The sequence below is a fragment of the Prionailurus bengalensis genome, chromosome C1 (genome assembly GCF_016509475.1).
Source record: "Prionailurus bengalensis isolate Pbe53 chromosome C1, Fcat_Pben_1.1_paternal_pri, whole genome shotgun sequence".
NCBI classification, from domain to species: Eukaryota; Metazoa; Chordata; class Mammalia; order Carnivora; family Felidae; genus Prionailurus; species Prionailurus bengalensis.
This window is the reverse complement of record NC_057345.1, coordinates 64,719,794-64,736,057: the sequence shown is the minus strand read 5'-3', so window position 1 is coordinate 64,736,057 and position 16,264 is coordinate 64,719,794. Positions and strand designations below refer to the sequence as shown.

Genomic DNA, 16,264 nt, shown 5'->3' with positions numbered 1-16,264 from the left:
TTTGTAAGAACCACTTTGAAATATTTACCCAGTTAGAATTCTTTATCACTGTTGCTATCCTAATACATTTAATTTGGCTAAATTACTCCCTCTTAAAACACAACCTATGAAATTTCTGTTTTCCACCAGTATTTGCTTTATACATCGTTGTTAAATTTACCCTGTCATCTTTGTTTTGCAGAAACCAAAGCTGAAAGATTGGCATCCTCCTGGGGGTTTTATTCTGGGATTGTGGGCACTCATTATAATGGTTTTCTTCAAAACTTATGGAATCAAGCATATGAAGTTCATTTTCTAGATGTGATGTATGAAGAAGACTGCATGAAGACTACCACCGTGGATAAGATTTTATGCCATTATATTTTTAAAAAATACGTTGTTCTTGTGTGAATTGGGTAAAAAGTATAGGGAAACTAAAGTTGAATGAACTACTGATTTGATAACTTAGAGAAAAATAATTGTTAATGCAACTTCTAAATATACTTTTTTTGTTGTGCATGTTATTAAAAAGATGGGACAGAGAGACCAGAGTATACTTAACAGCTGCTTTTGCAAATAAAAATGTCCCCTAATCTTACTCCCTTTCCACTTGGAAAAGAAAAAAAAAATGTGAAGACATAACATTCTCATTAGCAGATGTAAGCTTCTGTCAGTATCTTTGTGTTGTTCTCCTAGTCTTTTTTTTCTATATACATATTTTTTTCCCAATTAGAGATCATATAGAATATATCATTCTGTAACTTTACTTTTCATTTTACAATTTGTTATCAACCCTTAAAAGTTCTTCAGAACACATTGTGAATGGTTGCACAGTATCCATTCTATGAATGTACAGTAAGATTTTTAATGTTCTTCTGTTCTTGGACCACTTACTTTGTTCCCAAAATCTTCCTTTGGTTCATTCTTTACCACGTTAATATTTTACTCTCAGCATTCATGGAATTCTGAAGCTTTAATTATAAGTCAATATAAAAACATTAGTTCCTTCATTTATGGTACTGATAGTTTGGGGGACCTTATTTGCTGTCAGTTTATCTGGAAAATTTAAGACCTTTGAGAATTTCATATTACTGACTGCTCAAAAGAAACAAACCCCATCATTTCTCATTTCTAACCATTCTGTGGTACCCTACAATTGATTACCTCCCCTCCAGTTTCCATATTGAAAGAGACATTGTTTCAATTCTGTTTAAGGGAAACCTTGCCCACTGGCTCTTTCTATACTTTTTCTGAGATGATCCCATAGAGTGGATGGACGGTATGAAAAATTCACACTTCCTTCCCTGCCTTCATGTCTGACTGATGCATCATAAAAGGCAGAGAAGACCCCTTTTCTGATCTCTGTGAAGATGCAAGAGCTCATATCTTCATCACTGATTTTTTAGCTTACAAGTCATCTTCCTGTCTGTCTCATAACTGGAAATAGATTGTGTTTTGCCATCAGCTGCAGATACTATTTTTTTGCACATGGGGGGTAAAAACCATGAAAGTTAAGTATTCGTGTCCCACAGGATACCTTCTTGTATTTCATCTGTTTTACCCAGATCTTTATCTTTATTAATTGCAAAGATCTTGTTTATAATTATAGGTAACATTAAAAAGAACTCTTTCCCCACAGTGAAACCTCCTAAAATTAATATTCCTTAGGATTTGCTTTCCTTTTAACACTTAAAATATTACACTTTAGTTACATGCAAAATGGTCATACTTTTCACAGGCAAAGGATACACTGTTACCTCTCAGGTTAGAACAAATTATATTAAGGTTTTTTGCTTAGTAATGAGGCATTTGCTTTGCTCTGAACCTTCATTTTAATTGATCTTTTTATTGGTGTACTAGGTAAATGAAGAGGGAGAATTTGTATCTGAATAAATGGAGAGGTATCCTTTTGTCCATAGGGAGGGGGAAAAACAAACTTACACTAGACTAGCCAGATCACAGTAGCAGAGAGAGAGAAAAGGTTGACCATGGCACCCTGCAAACACTTACGCAAGGTCTTGAACACTTGGTGGGACCAAGCTGCTTCGCGTCAAAAGGAAATATGACTGATCTTGAGTCAAAGTAATTGAGTTTGAATATAATGAAACCTACCCCAATGGTACAGACTGCTGGGAAGTAACAGCCTTCCTCTTTCGAGGCAGTAGAAGGTGCCCTTCTTAGTTAAAACCAAACTGGAAAATGTAATACTGGATATAATATACAGGATTAATTTTGCCCAAGCAGAGTTTCTAAGGGCAGTTATTTCTTTCTGTTTCATTATTGAATGTTCAGAATACAGTTAAAGCAGAAAGCTTAAACTGTTAAATGTTTAGCTCGTAACCATAATCTTTTTACATAAAGTATATTCTGCTTTCAATAATAAGTAAATCCTCTGCATGTGGTAAGTGGGTAATATCGTAAGTGCAATTAAATAGTCCAGACTTTAAATTATACCATAAAAGCACATCCTTAAATATATTCTGCTGGAGTCACAAAGAGCTGAACAACCGAAAGGAGTTTTCTTTTTGTCTTTCTCACAGTGTTGTTGTGAGAATCAGATGAGATAATGTTATGACTAAACACTTCTGAAACTGTAAATATGTGGCAGTACTGTTATCTTTATTTGTGCTCAGAAGATGCCAGCAGGGAAGTTAATGATGCCACCGTCCCTCTTTCTGTTGAACTTATTTACCTGTCTAAGCTACTTAATGTGATCTTGTTCTCTTTGGTATTTTTTTTTTTCCCCTGTCCCTGGTGTCTTCAGGGAGAAAAGGAAATGTAGGTAAATGGGTCCCAGCAGACAGGGCCTGACCTTTTAGGGGAGGGACAGGATATGATGATGCCATTCTGCAAAGGCAGCCTGCGTGAGAAAAAGAAACCAAATGATGTGGATTTTAAAATTATGAAAGACATTCATTTGCAGTTTATGAAAGGGAAATGTAGTTTGGATGCAAAGCTGATTAAATTGGATCAAGAAAAATTGGAATTAAATACATAAAATAATGCATGCATTTATGGTTTCAATTTTTATATATCCTCAGCTAGTTGGAAATGATGATTCCCACAACAAGCATAACTCAGCTTGTTTCTGCTTACTGAGTACTTTCTCCTATGGTATATGTTGATAACATTTCTTCCATTATGTATGTTGCATAGCAGAGTTACAGTTACTGTGGGAATCATAATTTGAAATTTTGACTCGTGTGTTTCTGGAATCTTTACAACAAATGTTGCATTAACATAGAACTTTTTCCATTGATTTTACCAAAATTAAATCCATCTGTAGCAGATTCTCTTTTAACTTGTGAAAGAAATATTTTATAAACATACCACAAGGTATGGCTATAAAATAATGAGATCAGCATCCATTTTGGCTTTATGAAATCAGCCTCATTACTTCATCCTTTTCCTGCCGGCCTTTGCCATAAGGAAAGTGCTCTCCGGTGTCGCCCTTCTGTTGCTGCCTGCCCTGTCTGCACACGCACTTGCTGTGTAAATATGAAAGTCTTTCAATTGGTGGCCAGTACACCTTGGTAGCAACCAGTCTTTTTTTTTTTTTTTTTCTTAATGCAGAAATGTTTTGGTTTTGGAACTGTGCTATAAAGTATTTGGTTTATTTTAACTGTGTAGACCTTGAATATGGGATTGATGTAGATGAAGGTGTGACCAAGACACCGGTTAAAAATTAAAAATTCACTTACTTGAAACATCGAAAGGTGGTGACTGTCATACAGAAGTGCTTACTGTTTCATCTGGGCTGCCTGCAGCCTCAGAGACCCCAGAGGAATTCCAGATTTGCCCGTGGAATACCCAGTCTTAGGGTCGAGCGGGTGGGGCTCACGTGATGTGACTCATGTTCATCTGATACACTGACTGTGCTAGTTTCAGGGACAGCTGGCGGGAGCAATGTAGGACACTTTCCCAAGAGTCATTAAGTAAGGTCATAAATGTGAAACACATCATACAATGCCAAACCAGGAGAATTTCACCCTTTCTGTGTTGGGCAGGAGGCTACCTAGCTCTTAACTTCCACTTAGTTCTTACCCTCCACTCAAGCCCAGAGGTCACTCTAAAGAACATTGGCCATGGTACGCCTAGACTGACCTGTTCCCTTCTCTTCCCTGAGCCTTACTTTTTACTTGTGTGTAACTCTCTCTATGGTCTGTCCACTTTGTTAGGAATACATCTCTAGCGGGGCACCTGCCTGGCTCAAAGAGCATGTGACTCTTGATCTGGGGGTTATGAGTTTGAGCCCCACGTGGAGTATAGAGTTTACTTAAATAATTTTTTTAAAAGTAGGGGCACCTAGGTGGCCCAACTGGTTAAACGTCTGACTCTAGATTTTGACTCAGGTTATGATCTCATGGTTTGTGAGATTGAGCCCCATGTCAGGCCTCCTGCTGATGGCATGGAGCCTGCTTGGGATTCTCTCTCTCTCTCTCTCTCTCTCTCTCTCTCTCTCTCTCTCTGCCTCTCTCCGCTCACACAATTGTGTGCACTCTCTGTCTCAAAATAAATAAATAAACGAAGGAAGGAAGGGAGGGAGGGAGGAAGGAAGGAAAAAGAAAGACACCTCTAGCATGATTTAATGGACAGTCTATCCTCACCCCAAGCCCTGGATGTCTGGATAATAATCCAGTCTGAAATTTTCCTTTGTTCTTCAACCACAGTGGGTACTGCATTTCTATTTCCTCTTCTCCCCCATCTCATGTTAGTTTGGATGTTTTAAGTTTCAAATGCTAGAAACCCAACCAGAACAAATTTAGACCAAGAAGGGAATTTATTGGAGGGACATTAGAATATCTTGCAAATCTTGGAGGGGTTGCTGGACTGAGCCTCACCAGGGACTGGAATGGCACCTGGATATTCTTCTCTGCATTTCCTTATCCCTCCCGGAGACTGGCTTTTTCACATGACTGGTAACACCAGAGCCTTGTGTCCTGTGCTTCACCACAAAAGAGAGGAAAATTACTCTGTTCCTTTATTTCTAGTTATAAAAAGTCTTGTGAGAGAACAGATTAACCTTGCTGGTATCAAGGGTTCACTTGGCCAGAAGGTCAGGGTCCTGTAAGCACATAAGGACCTGTGGTGGCTTATCCCTGTCTGTTAGGGCCAGAGAAGGGAGACATCACAGGAGCCACTTAGTCACCCTTACTGCTTTCAACTAGTTTGCTATTCATGCGTGGTCCACAGAGCTCCAGCATCGCCACGCATCTCCGTTAGAAATGTGGAATGTCCAGGGCACCTGGGTGGTTCAGTCAGTTAAGGATCTGACTCTTGATTTTGGCTCAGGTCATGGATTTCACAGTTCCTGAGTTTGAGCCCCATGTTGGCCTCTGGGCTGACAGCCCAAAGTCCTCTTGGGATTCTCTCTCTCCCTTTCTCTCTGCCCCTCTCCTGCTTGCATTCTCATTCTCTCTCTCTCAAAAATAAATAAATAAACATTAAAAAAATGTAGAATGTCAGTCAGGGCCCACCTCAGACCCACTGAACCCAAATCTGCAAGATCCCCAAGAAATTTGCATACCCATAAAAGTGGGAGAAGCACTGATTTACTTTATCTTCCTAGACTAAACACCCAACTCTATCCTACAAGGAGATTGTAAAAGACAGCAAATACTTGTAAAACAAACAGCCACGGGTGGCATAATTTATGGGTTCATTGCCTTTTCAGCATTATTATTGACTTCTAGTCAGACCTTTTAAGACTGCACCACTCTCAGTCTTTTTTTTTTTTCTTCTGAGCCTTTTTCAAAATGTTTAATGGTTAAACAGGCATCTAAGTAGCACCTATTGTATGTAGTATCCTGCAAATTCTTTGACACTCCTTCCTCAAAAGGTGGAGTCTAACTAAACTCCCCTGCCCTGAATATGGGCTGGTCTTAGTGACTTCATCCTAATAAGTAGAATGTGGCAGGATAATACTGCGTGACTTCCAAAGCTAGGTCATAAAAGGTGATCTAGCATCTTCCTGATTCTTTTTCTCAAGACACCTGCTGTTGGAACCTAGCCATCATCCCCTGAGGAAGCCCAGGCCACACGGAGAAGCCATGTATGTGTATTCTGGCTGACAGCCCCAGTTAGGTCCCAGTTGGTAGCCAACATCAAGCTCTGGAGATACAAGGGACAGAGCCTACATAGATGTTTCCTGACTGCAACCACTGAAGAGACCCTAAGTGACAGCTTCCTAGTTGACCACCAGAGCTATGAGATAATAATTTGAGAAAAAATTATTTTCTTCCATTGAGTTTAGTGTGGTTTGTTATACAAGGATTGTTACTGAAACACCGTGTTAATGCACTACCCACTCTGGCAGATGCTTTGAGGGATACAAAGAAACAGGTTCTTTTTTTTTTTTAATGTTTTTATTTATTTTGGAAGAAAGAGACAGAGCATGAGTGGGGAAGGAGCAGAGAGAGAGGGAGACACAGAATTCGAAGCAGGCTCCAGGCTCTGAGCCGTCAGCACAGAGCCCAATGTGGGGCTCGAACTCACGGACCGCGAGATCATGACCTGAGCCGAAGCTGGGCGCTCAACCGACTGAGCCACCCAGGCGCCCCAGGGTTCTTTTTAAAAGAGTCACAAATTCATTCTTGAAAGACTTGCATGAAGAGATGAAACACCTACATAGCAAATGTAGAAAATGACAGAAAATGACAAGTGCCATTTAAAAGCTATGGAATAAGGGTTTTAGAAAGAAACTTCTTTTAATTGCTATATAAATGTTATTAATATTGTGCTTACCTTCGGGGGAAGGGGCAGAGAAGACTTCGATATGGAAGTGAAATTTGACTAAGCGATCAGAGTAGATTTTTCTGTTTCTTTCCCTCTCTCTTTCCCACTACTGCTCTTTCAATACTATATATCTATATATCTATATCTATATTTATATATTTCATGTTTATTTATTTTTATGAGAGACAGAGCACAAGTGGGGGAGAGGCAGAGAGAGAAGAGACACAGAATCCAAAGCAGGCTCCAGGCTCTGAGCTGTCAGCACAGAACCCAACGCAGGGCTTGAACCCACGAACCGTGAGATCAAGACCTGAGCCAAAGTTGGAAGCTTAATGGACTGAGCCACCAAGGTGCCCCTCTTTCAATACTACAGATTGTCTTCAATCCTGCCTACTGATTCAGACTTTCCAGTCATTGGAATATTTTGCTTTGTAATCTGAAAGTGAAATTGGGGGAAGGTCTCCAGTTTAACTTCCTTCTTTACTTCCTTCACATCTATTTCTGTTTTTTTCCCCATTCCATCCTATCCTCACCCCTTTCTTGGAGATTGAGTCACTGACTCCATCCCTTCTTCTGGGATATTGCTTAGCAATGAACTCACCTCTCCTTATCCTGCAATCTTCCTTTTCATGGATGTGATTTCCCTTATGTTTTATAAGATGTTCAAGCTTTCTCATCTTAAAAACTCAAAATCCTCTGTTCCCTTTTAAACATGAATATAGAAATGCTATATAGAGTTCTTTTCTACTTCATTTCATAGCCTATTATTTTGAATGAATAGATAGCATGTACTGACTAGGCTTCCCTGCCCTGTATTCGTTTGCGAACCTTTCCACGAATCTGTCTTCTGCTTCCACCACTGCCCTAGAGCTATTTTCTTCACTGATACAAGTGATCTCTTAGTTTGCCAAATCTGATGGAATTTTTCTGCCTGTGCCTTTCTTATTTCTCCTTACTAAGGAACAATTGTTGAGGACTCCCACTTTTAGAAATGTTTCCTCCTCTGCCTTCGTGGTGTTGCTCTCTCCCCAAGTATTCTGCACTCAGCCTGCCCTTTGCTGTCTTCTCTGAGTGCCTCTCTTTTAACACCATGCTACAGTGGTTCTGCAGAGTTCTGCCCTCAAACTTTTGAGATTTAGCACTGTCTCTGAGTATTTACATCCCCATCTGTGGTTTCCACTATTCCTGCTACATCATTGACAGCCAAATTTCTCTATCTCAGAATCTCTGAGTTCCAGAAATGCCCCCTTGGTACTTGAAAGCCCTGCAGGAATTCAAACTCAGCATAACTCAGTTTATAATCTCTCACTATCACCTCACTACCGAGCTCTTCTCTATTTTCTTTTTCTCCGTTTATATTCTGAATCCCTTCTGAATAGGCCCAGATTATAAAGATATCTGTGTAAATGCTCACTGTAAGCACTGACGGCAGAAGAGGCTCCTAGTAATCAGCTGGGCAAAATGACATACTCTGTGGAGGTCGGTTAACCTTTCATCCCAGTGCTTGCTCATTGGGCCCATGGGTAAAAAAAAGTGGTTATGGTGGCCAGAATGGAGACTATGCCTGAGCTCAACAAGCTGAATTTCTCCATACCAAGGCTGATCTGGCTAATGCTACTACTGAGTAGTGCCTAGTCTACCAACAGCTGAGACCTACATGAAAATCCAGTGACTAATTGGGTTGGTGCCTCCATTCCTCAGCTGAATGGTAATAAGTTGATCATATATTTAAAAAAATTTTTTTAATGTTTATTTATTTTTGAGAGACAGAGAAAGACAGTATGAGTGGGGGAGAGGCAGAGAGAGAGAGGGAGACAGAATCTGAAGCAGGCTCCAGGCTCTGAGCTGTCAGCACAGAGCCTGATGCGGGTCTCGAACTCGTGAACCGCGAGATCATGACCTGAGCTGGGGTCAGACGCTCAACTGACTGAGCCATCCAGGCACCCCATAGGTTGATTATACTGACCATCATAGAGTGGGCAGAAATTCATCCACACTGAAATAACACTTACATTGGGTATGGATTTGTATTCTCTGCTCTTTAAGCTTCTGCCAGCATCACCATCAATAAATTCCAAAATCTTTATCTACCAACATGGCATTCTGCACAGTATTTACTCTGATCAAGGAACTCCTTTCACAGCAGAGAAGTGCATCAATGAGCATATATCCACGGAAGAAACTGAACTTACCACATATGCCATAACCTGAGAGTGGCTGACCTAATTGAAGATGGAATGACTCACTGAAGACTCCGTTATGCCACCATCTGGAGACAACACTGAAAGGAGGGAGTTCTGTTTGACAGGGTGCAATTCAGGCTTTAATCAGAGACCACTACATGGCATTATTTCCCCCCATGGCCAGATTGCATAGTTCTGGGAACAAGGAGTGGAAACGGGAGCAGCTCCTCTCACTATTACATCTAATAATCCATCCACAGGATTCTGCTTCCTGTCCTGCCCACTCTGAGCTTTGTTCCTACAGAAGTCTTAGCCCTGGGGAGAGAAATGCTATGATCCAGAGGTCACAACAGTGATTCCATTGAATTTGAAGAGAAGACTGCCACCTGGCCATTTAGAGCCCTTGTATCACTGAACATGCCAAAAATAAGAGGCTACTCTACTGGCTGGAGTCATTGAGGCCAATCACCAAGGGAAATAAATAGCTGCTACACATGAAGGCAAGGGGGGCCGTGTGGCACTCTTATTGGTTCCATGATCAATAGCAAATGTTAATGGAAAGCTAGAACCAAAAAAAAAAAAAAAAAAAAAGAGGCAGGATGATTGAGGACTCAGTCTTCTGAACAAAGGTGTGAGTCACTCCACCAGATTAAAAACTGGCCAATTCCGCTTCTGGCTGAGAGTAAGGGGAAGTATACAATAGGTAGAGGAAGGTAGGAAGCCAGACATCAGCTCTAGCCCATGGCCAACTACTGAAATGAGAATTGTAATAGCTTTACATACTTTCTCTTTGCCTGTTACATGTTTATGTATGCATGCTATTTCTCTTTCTCCACTTTTACTTCATGCAAGTCAGTGGTGCTTAACCTTATAATACAGTATTCAGGTAAGAAAATATTCAGTGGGACTGTGATAGAATTTAAGGAGTCATTGATACAGTGTATACAATAACAGTTGTGACTGTGTGTGTCCTTATTTTGGGGAAGGGTGAGAATTTCTTCATTTGTACAAATAGCAGTATCTTGTTAGATGGAAATACAGAGTTGCATCACTGTCGTACAGGTCTCAAATGCATGTAGAAGAGCGAATGCCGAAACTAAGTAGCCAAAGGGGTATACTGGTCCCATTTCCAATTCCTTGTGTCTTAGCTCCAAATCTACTCATTATCCATCTGTGATGATGGAGCTGAACCCTTTAAGAATTTCTTTTGTAGTTACCATGATGTTAAGCTTTGTTGACAGAGAGTACTGGGGGAGCATGGCAGGAAGAAGGAGCTCCCTTCCTGTTTCTGGTGTGCTCCTCCCACGGCTCCTGGTGTGGGTGTGTGTGCAGGAGTGGGCCTGTGTTTTCTGCAGTGCCTAGTGGCTGGCAGCACAGAGTATCTTCCCTTGGGCAGCTTCATAGCAGACAGTTGCTAGCAAAGCACCTCTTCATGAACCTGCCTCCAGCAGCTTTGCAGCGGGCACGTATGGAGGGCATCTTCCCCCAGCACACGCCCTTGGGCATCTCCATGATGGGGTGCTGCTGGCAGGGCACCTCCTCCCGGGCAACTTTCCCCACACCCTTTCAGGTGGCTTTTCATGAAGGCATGGCTTCTTTCAGAGGATAGCTTTGTCCAGCACTCCAGAAAGCAGCTTTCCAGCAAGTTCCACTGAGATGACCTCTCAGTGAACCTCTCTGCCATCCAATGAGCCCCACTGCACCCTCTCCAATGGTGTATGGGCCTCAGCCCTGGAAGGGGTGGAGTTTTTCCTTGGGTCCCCTATCTCAGCCTGAGGGATGGTGGCTACTTCTGATGCCTGGTGTTCTATTGTGTTGAGTTCTCTTCCTGTCTCACTAGCAAATTCCCCATTGCTCTAATTCCTTGTTCAAATTACTACGTAATTTCTATCTTCTCATCAGACTTTGACTGACACACCTTCTCAAAGGAACCCAATGGCATTTAATGGTGAGATTCTCGGCCACAGTCATTTCAGTTGTTCAAATTACGCCTCTGGGTTCAAGGGAGAGTCCTCTTTCCTCCCAGAGAGCTGGACGAAAGATTGGAGCCCCCTCTTACCACCTCCCTCTAATTCTGAAGGCTTCCCTGAGAAACTTCCACTGAGGGTTAAGAGATGGAAGAAGTACTTCCTTCTGACACAGTCTGGCAGCTGGACCCAGTCCCGGTGATACGCAGATGTATCATACATGTGGAAGCCATCCAGTAAGGGTCTCATCGACTCTGTTTTAGAAACCCTGGTTTCTTCTGGCTCTAGGCAGCTGCTTCTTGCTCTTTGTAATGACTACATGGAAATGAAAAGATTCAGGCAACAGGATTTCTTGTAACCCTACCAAGAAAGAAGATGGATCGAAGGGGAAAAATATGTTAGAGGCACACTGGTGTAGGAAATATTCTAGTTTGGTTAGTTACAAAAATGCTTACAGAGTAAGAAGGCTGAATAGTACAGTAGTTAGGAGGCTGAGTTTTGCATTTCTGAAGCTGGTCAGTCTGATAAATGCACATTATGCAAGGAACAGAATAATTAAAATTACAAATAAGAAAATACACTTATAAACCAATAAAACTAAAGGTGAGGGAGAGAAATTGAGACTGAGATAAGAGAAACCAAATAGAAGGTATAAAAACAATACATCAAACAGGTTAAAAAAAGCAGAATCCTGGTTACAAAGTATTACTGGGGAAAATGAATAAGAATTAAAATTTTAGATGTTGAAATGAGAAGCTTATTATTTCAAGGATGTGTTTGTGAATAAAGCAAAAGTAGAAAAAGGAAACAAAAATGTTTTAAAGTGGAAATAATGGAAGGAAATTTTAAATGGAATATAAAGAGTAAGCTAGGTAGCTGAAACAATTTAAAGGAAGATTAAAATAAAGCTAAAACTAGTCAAAGGAATATAACATTCTTTAAGTGCTAAACATTTAGAGAATGAAACAAACTAAAAATAAATATGGAAAACAAGGGATGAACATTTTAAAACATGAAAAGAGCAACATTTTTTTACAAAAAGCAAATTACCTGCTTTTTAAGAAACACCTGACTTTTGTTACTGTTATTCTCCTGATACTCAAGCATCCATGAATTCTAGTAGATTGTCTCTGTAACTTTAATCCCCAAGGTCAGGTTTTTTTTGCAGAGTACACCCTTGGAACTCCTTTAGGTGGAAAGCCAAAGGTAACAAGCAATTCAAACTGTTGAGCCTCTTTCTCCCAAGGCTTCTGGCTCCTGTGTCTACATGGCTTTTAACTCAGGTTGGGCATGGAAATAGGCTGGAAAGATACAAGCCTTGTCAGGGCCAGCCCTGTTGCCTGCCTCTGCTCTACAAGCAGTTGTGTGGATGTGCCCTTCACCAATTGTCCAGGAGTCCAGGAGTCAGTCTACAAATATATTGCCTGCCTACATGGTTCTTGGGGCTGAGGCAATTATGAAGCCTCCTTCCCTCTCTTCACTTTGCTGGCTGCAGTTCATACAATCATACCACATTGCAATATTTCTGGCCCCAAGGAGAAAGCAGATCAGTGGTTTTCAAACTTTTTGGCTACTCCTGACAGTAAGAAATACATATCACATTGTGACTCAGTACTATATATATATGTGTATCTACCTATATGGCTAAAAAAGTTTTACAAAATAAGAACCCTCTCTAACATCATACACTCTATTATTTTCAATCCTTTTGTATTCTATATTATAGAATTGTCTCAGGTGGGAGCCAGATCAATGGTTTTCAAAAATATTTTGCTTCCATCTGTAGTAAGAAATACATTTTACACTGTAACCGAATGTACACATATGTGTATGTATCTACATAATTAAAAGTTTTACAAACAGTACTGACATTCTCCGGAAAATGCAACTTCTAGTTTTCTATCCTATTATATTATAGTTTTATTGATTGCTTCCCAGTGATATCTGGCTATATACTTCCTACCAAGAAGACACAATGAAAGCATAGAGAACCACAGCCAAGAATAATGCCCAACAGGGTAGTAAATTATTATAAACATCTTTTGTACTTACAATGCATTTTACTGCTCTCTGGTGCTGCTCTGATCTATACATTGTGTTATTCCTCCAACATTTGTCAAGTATGAATACCTTTTACGTGAATGGCACAGCCTCTGTCTTTAAGGCATTTATAGTAGGGGAGCCAGAAAACTGGTGAAGAGAGCTCCAGGAGAGATTCTAGAAGGTGTCATTGAATTAAGAGTAATGGTTGGACACATTTTTTTGCAAAGTGATAGAAATCCAACACAAATATGCTTAAGTTATAATTTTTAAAAATTATTTATTTACATAACAATGTCCAGCAGAGGTTTGTCTTCAGGCTCAGCTTGGTCCAGCACTTAATGACATTCTAAGATCTATCTGTCATATCTGCTTCCCCTGGGATGGCTCCATTCGCAAGGTGATTCCTCTTGTGGTAGCAAATACAGCTTTAGCAGTCTCAAACCCTAAAGCACCTAAGCTGGGGGGGGGGTAGTGTTTGCATCCCTGCATTGGGTCATGTTCCCACCCATGAACCGATGATTGTGTCTGGGAGACAAGATATTCCAGTAGGTTTAAGCCAGTCAGGGCCTATCCCTGGAGCTCTATACAGAGCAAATCCCTCATTAATGACATAGTTAAGAGTGGAGGGATTGGTTCTCCAAGGAAAATACAGGCACCTATGGCCTAAAAGGTGGGAAAATGGAGGCTGGGCTGCCAATGGCAGCAGGTGCTTGAGCCAGGTGCCTCCAAGGCAGGGTGCAGACAGGGGCAAGAGTTGGGTGGGACACACTTGTCTGTAGATGGGAACACAGGGGAGGGGTGGCGCTCGAGGTACAGAAAGCAGCATGAGCAAACCTGGAGCCACCTTAAGTCACCTGGTGTAGCTGGAGCTTCAGGTCACATAGGGAGGAGCTGTGTGAGATGACACTGGAGCTAATAATGCAGGCGGTGGGTTCTGAGTCCAGGCTGCAGAATGAGACTAAATCTAGTCAGAATTCAAAAAAAGGTTCAGAGTGAAATTTATACTTTATGAGGCTCATTTTGCCTTGGGGAACGAATGCATTGGAGAAATACAATCTTGGAAGGTCAAGGTCGTCCAGGCAAGAGTTAGTTAAATGAGTAAAGAACAGGGGAGAGCAGTGCATAGGAGTGGGGAGGGATGGGGGGCGGAATTGATGCAGAAGCTCTGTGCTCTTTTTCTCATAATGCTGTGAAGTGAACTTTCGATTCTGTTGGCTTATGCAAAGTTGGGAGAAATCCTTTAATATTTAATTGACTTCAAACAAAGATCAAATAATTCCAGGAAGCTTTACTTCTCAAAAGGGAAGAAAAGACCTGTTGGGGAAGAAACTACCTGTTGGGGGGGGGAAATAAGCCAATTGTTATGTAACTCATTATGCAAGTCTATCCCATCAAAGAGGTAAATTACTTTGCATTAAGTGAGGTGGAATAAAGATATTTCTGGCTCACCAGACAGGCTCCAGAGGCCTCCCTGGGGCGCTCTGAGCAGGATTCATCTCCCTGTCCCACAGAGCCTTGGGTTCAACTGACTTGCTATCAGCATTCCATACATGCATCTTTATCACCCAGTAAATTATGAGCAGGAGGACAAAAACCTCTTCCTGTTGACTAAAACGATTTTTCTTTTCCTCTCTTCCTCCCTTTCCCAAGCATCTCTACGTGAATCAAGGCATCATGATAGCCACTGGAGACATGGAGTTGAATCCCAGCTGGACTAGAACCCAATCTCCTTGGGTTCAGGGCGGGTTCAAGTGTGGGGAGTAAGACATTTAATGACTGCTGTGAGAGGCATTTATACAGAATAGAATGGGAAGAAGGGCGCCTGGGTGGCTCAGTTGGTTGAGCGTCCAACTTAGGCTCAGGTCATGATCTTGCGGTTTGTGAGTTCACGTCGGGCTCTGTGCTGACAGCTCAGAGCTTGGGGCCTGCTTCAGATTCTGTGTGTGTGTGTGTGTGTGTGTGTGTGTGTGTGTGTGTGTGTCTCACTGCCCCTCCTCCACTCACACTGTGTCTCTCCTTCGGAAATAAACATTAAATAAAAAAATTAAAAAAAAATTTTTTTTTCAACATTTATTTATTTTTGGGACAGAGAGAGACAGAGCATGAACGGGGGAGGGGCAGAGAGAGAGGGAGACACAGAATCGGAAACAGGCTCCAGGCTCTGAGCCATCAGCCCAGAGCCCGACGCGGGGCTCGAACTCACAGACCGCGAGATCGTGACCTGGCTGAAGTCGGACGCTTAACCGACTGCGCCACGCAGGCGCCCCTAAATAAAAAATTTTTTAAAAAAGAATAGAATGGGAGGAGAGGTCAGTGCCATGTGGTGAGATCAGGAAATGCTTCATTAGAGGCAACACGTAACAGGAGTCTTAAGGCTAGTGGCCAGAGAAGGTGGGCAGGAGAAAGGAAGGGCATTGAGTGGAAGCACTTATCAGGCAGGCAGATGTTGTAACATGGGGGAGGCCATAACAACATTGACATCATGGGTTTCTACAGATATATGTAGCCCTTTCTTTAAGGTGGAATAAACTGTACACACACACACACACACACACACACACACACAGAGGCACGTTTGGCAATAGTGATGGTTAATCTATGGTGAAAAACATCTGGTTTTAAGGAGACAGGTTTATTATTACTAAAATAAACCAACAAGATTTGTTTCTTTCTACAGTAGAGCCACTTACAATTAAATTGAGAACAAGGAATAATCCTATAGAAATTAAAACACTGATACTTAAAGTTATTTTGAGGTTTTTCTTTAAAAAATAATTCTTAGCAGAAGAAAAGTTTTTAGCATTCCTAGAAACCCATAAAACATTGCTTTATTTGTATAACTTTCATGCTTAACAAGCTTCAGTGACACGTGGCTAACATCACCAAGTCCACATCTTCATTTTGGAATTCAAGGTCGGCAACAATAATAAAACCAAAAGGACACTGAGGTAGCTATTTTAATGGAAGAAAAATACAGACTTTAAGGAAAAGGCTTTAATAGGGATAAAAGTGGTTAATACCAAGTGATAAAAAGTAATTTAACAAGGAAGATAAAATAATTATAAACTTGCACATCACAATAGCTAACACAAAGTGTTTGTAGACTACTGGAAGGAAATTCAATGTCATCCTGGAAGACTTCAAAACATTTCTCTATTATTATTTGAGTAGTCTAAAATTAGTAACAATATAAAAAATTTGAACAACCCAATTAGCAAGCTTGATTTAATGGACATATATAGAAATCTGGACCACCAAGGTTTTAAAAATAAAGATTCTTCTCAAGTACTCAAGGAACACTTACACAACTTGGCAAATGTATTATATAAATCTTGACTATTTCAGAGAATTAGCATA

The 16,264-nt window shown here is 40.9% G+C and overlaps 1 protein-coding gene across 1 annotated transcript in view; it reads left to right on the top strand.

Moving 5' to 3' along the window:
- Positions 1-3,694, top strand: part of PIGK (phosphatidylinositol glycan anchor biosynthesis class K) — a 122,013-nt gene extending 118,319 nt beyond the window's left edge. Inside the window, exon 11 of the mRNA XM_043575306.1 lies at positions 182-3,694. Coding sequence (XP_043431241.1) covers positions 182-298 — 117 coding nt within the window. The 3' untranslated portion in view covers positions 299-3,694. The remainder of the gene's footprint in view (positions 1-181) is intronic.
- The last annotated feature ends 12,570 nt before the right edge of the window (positions 3,695-16,264 follow it).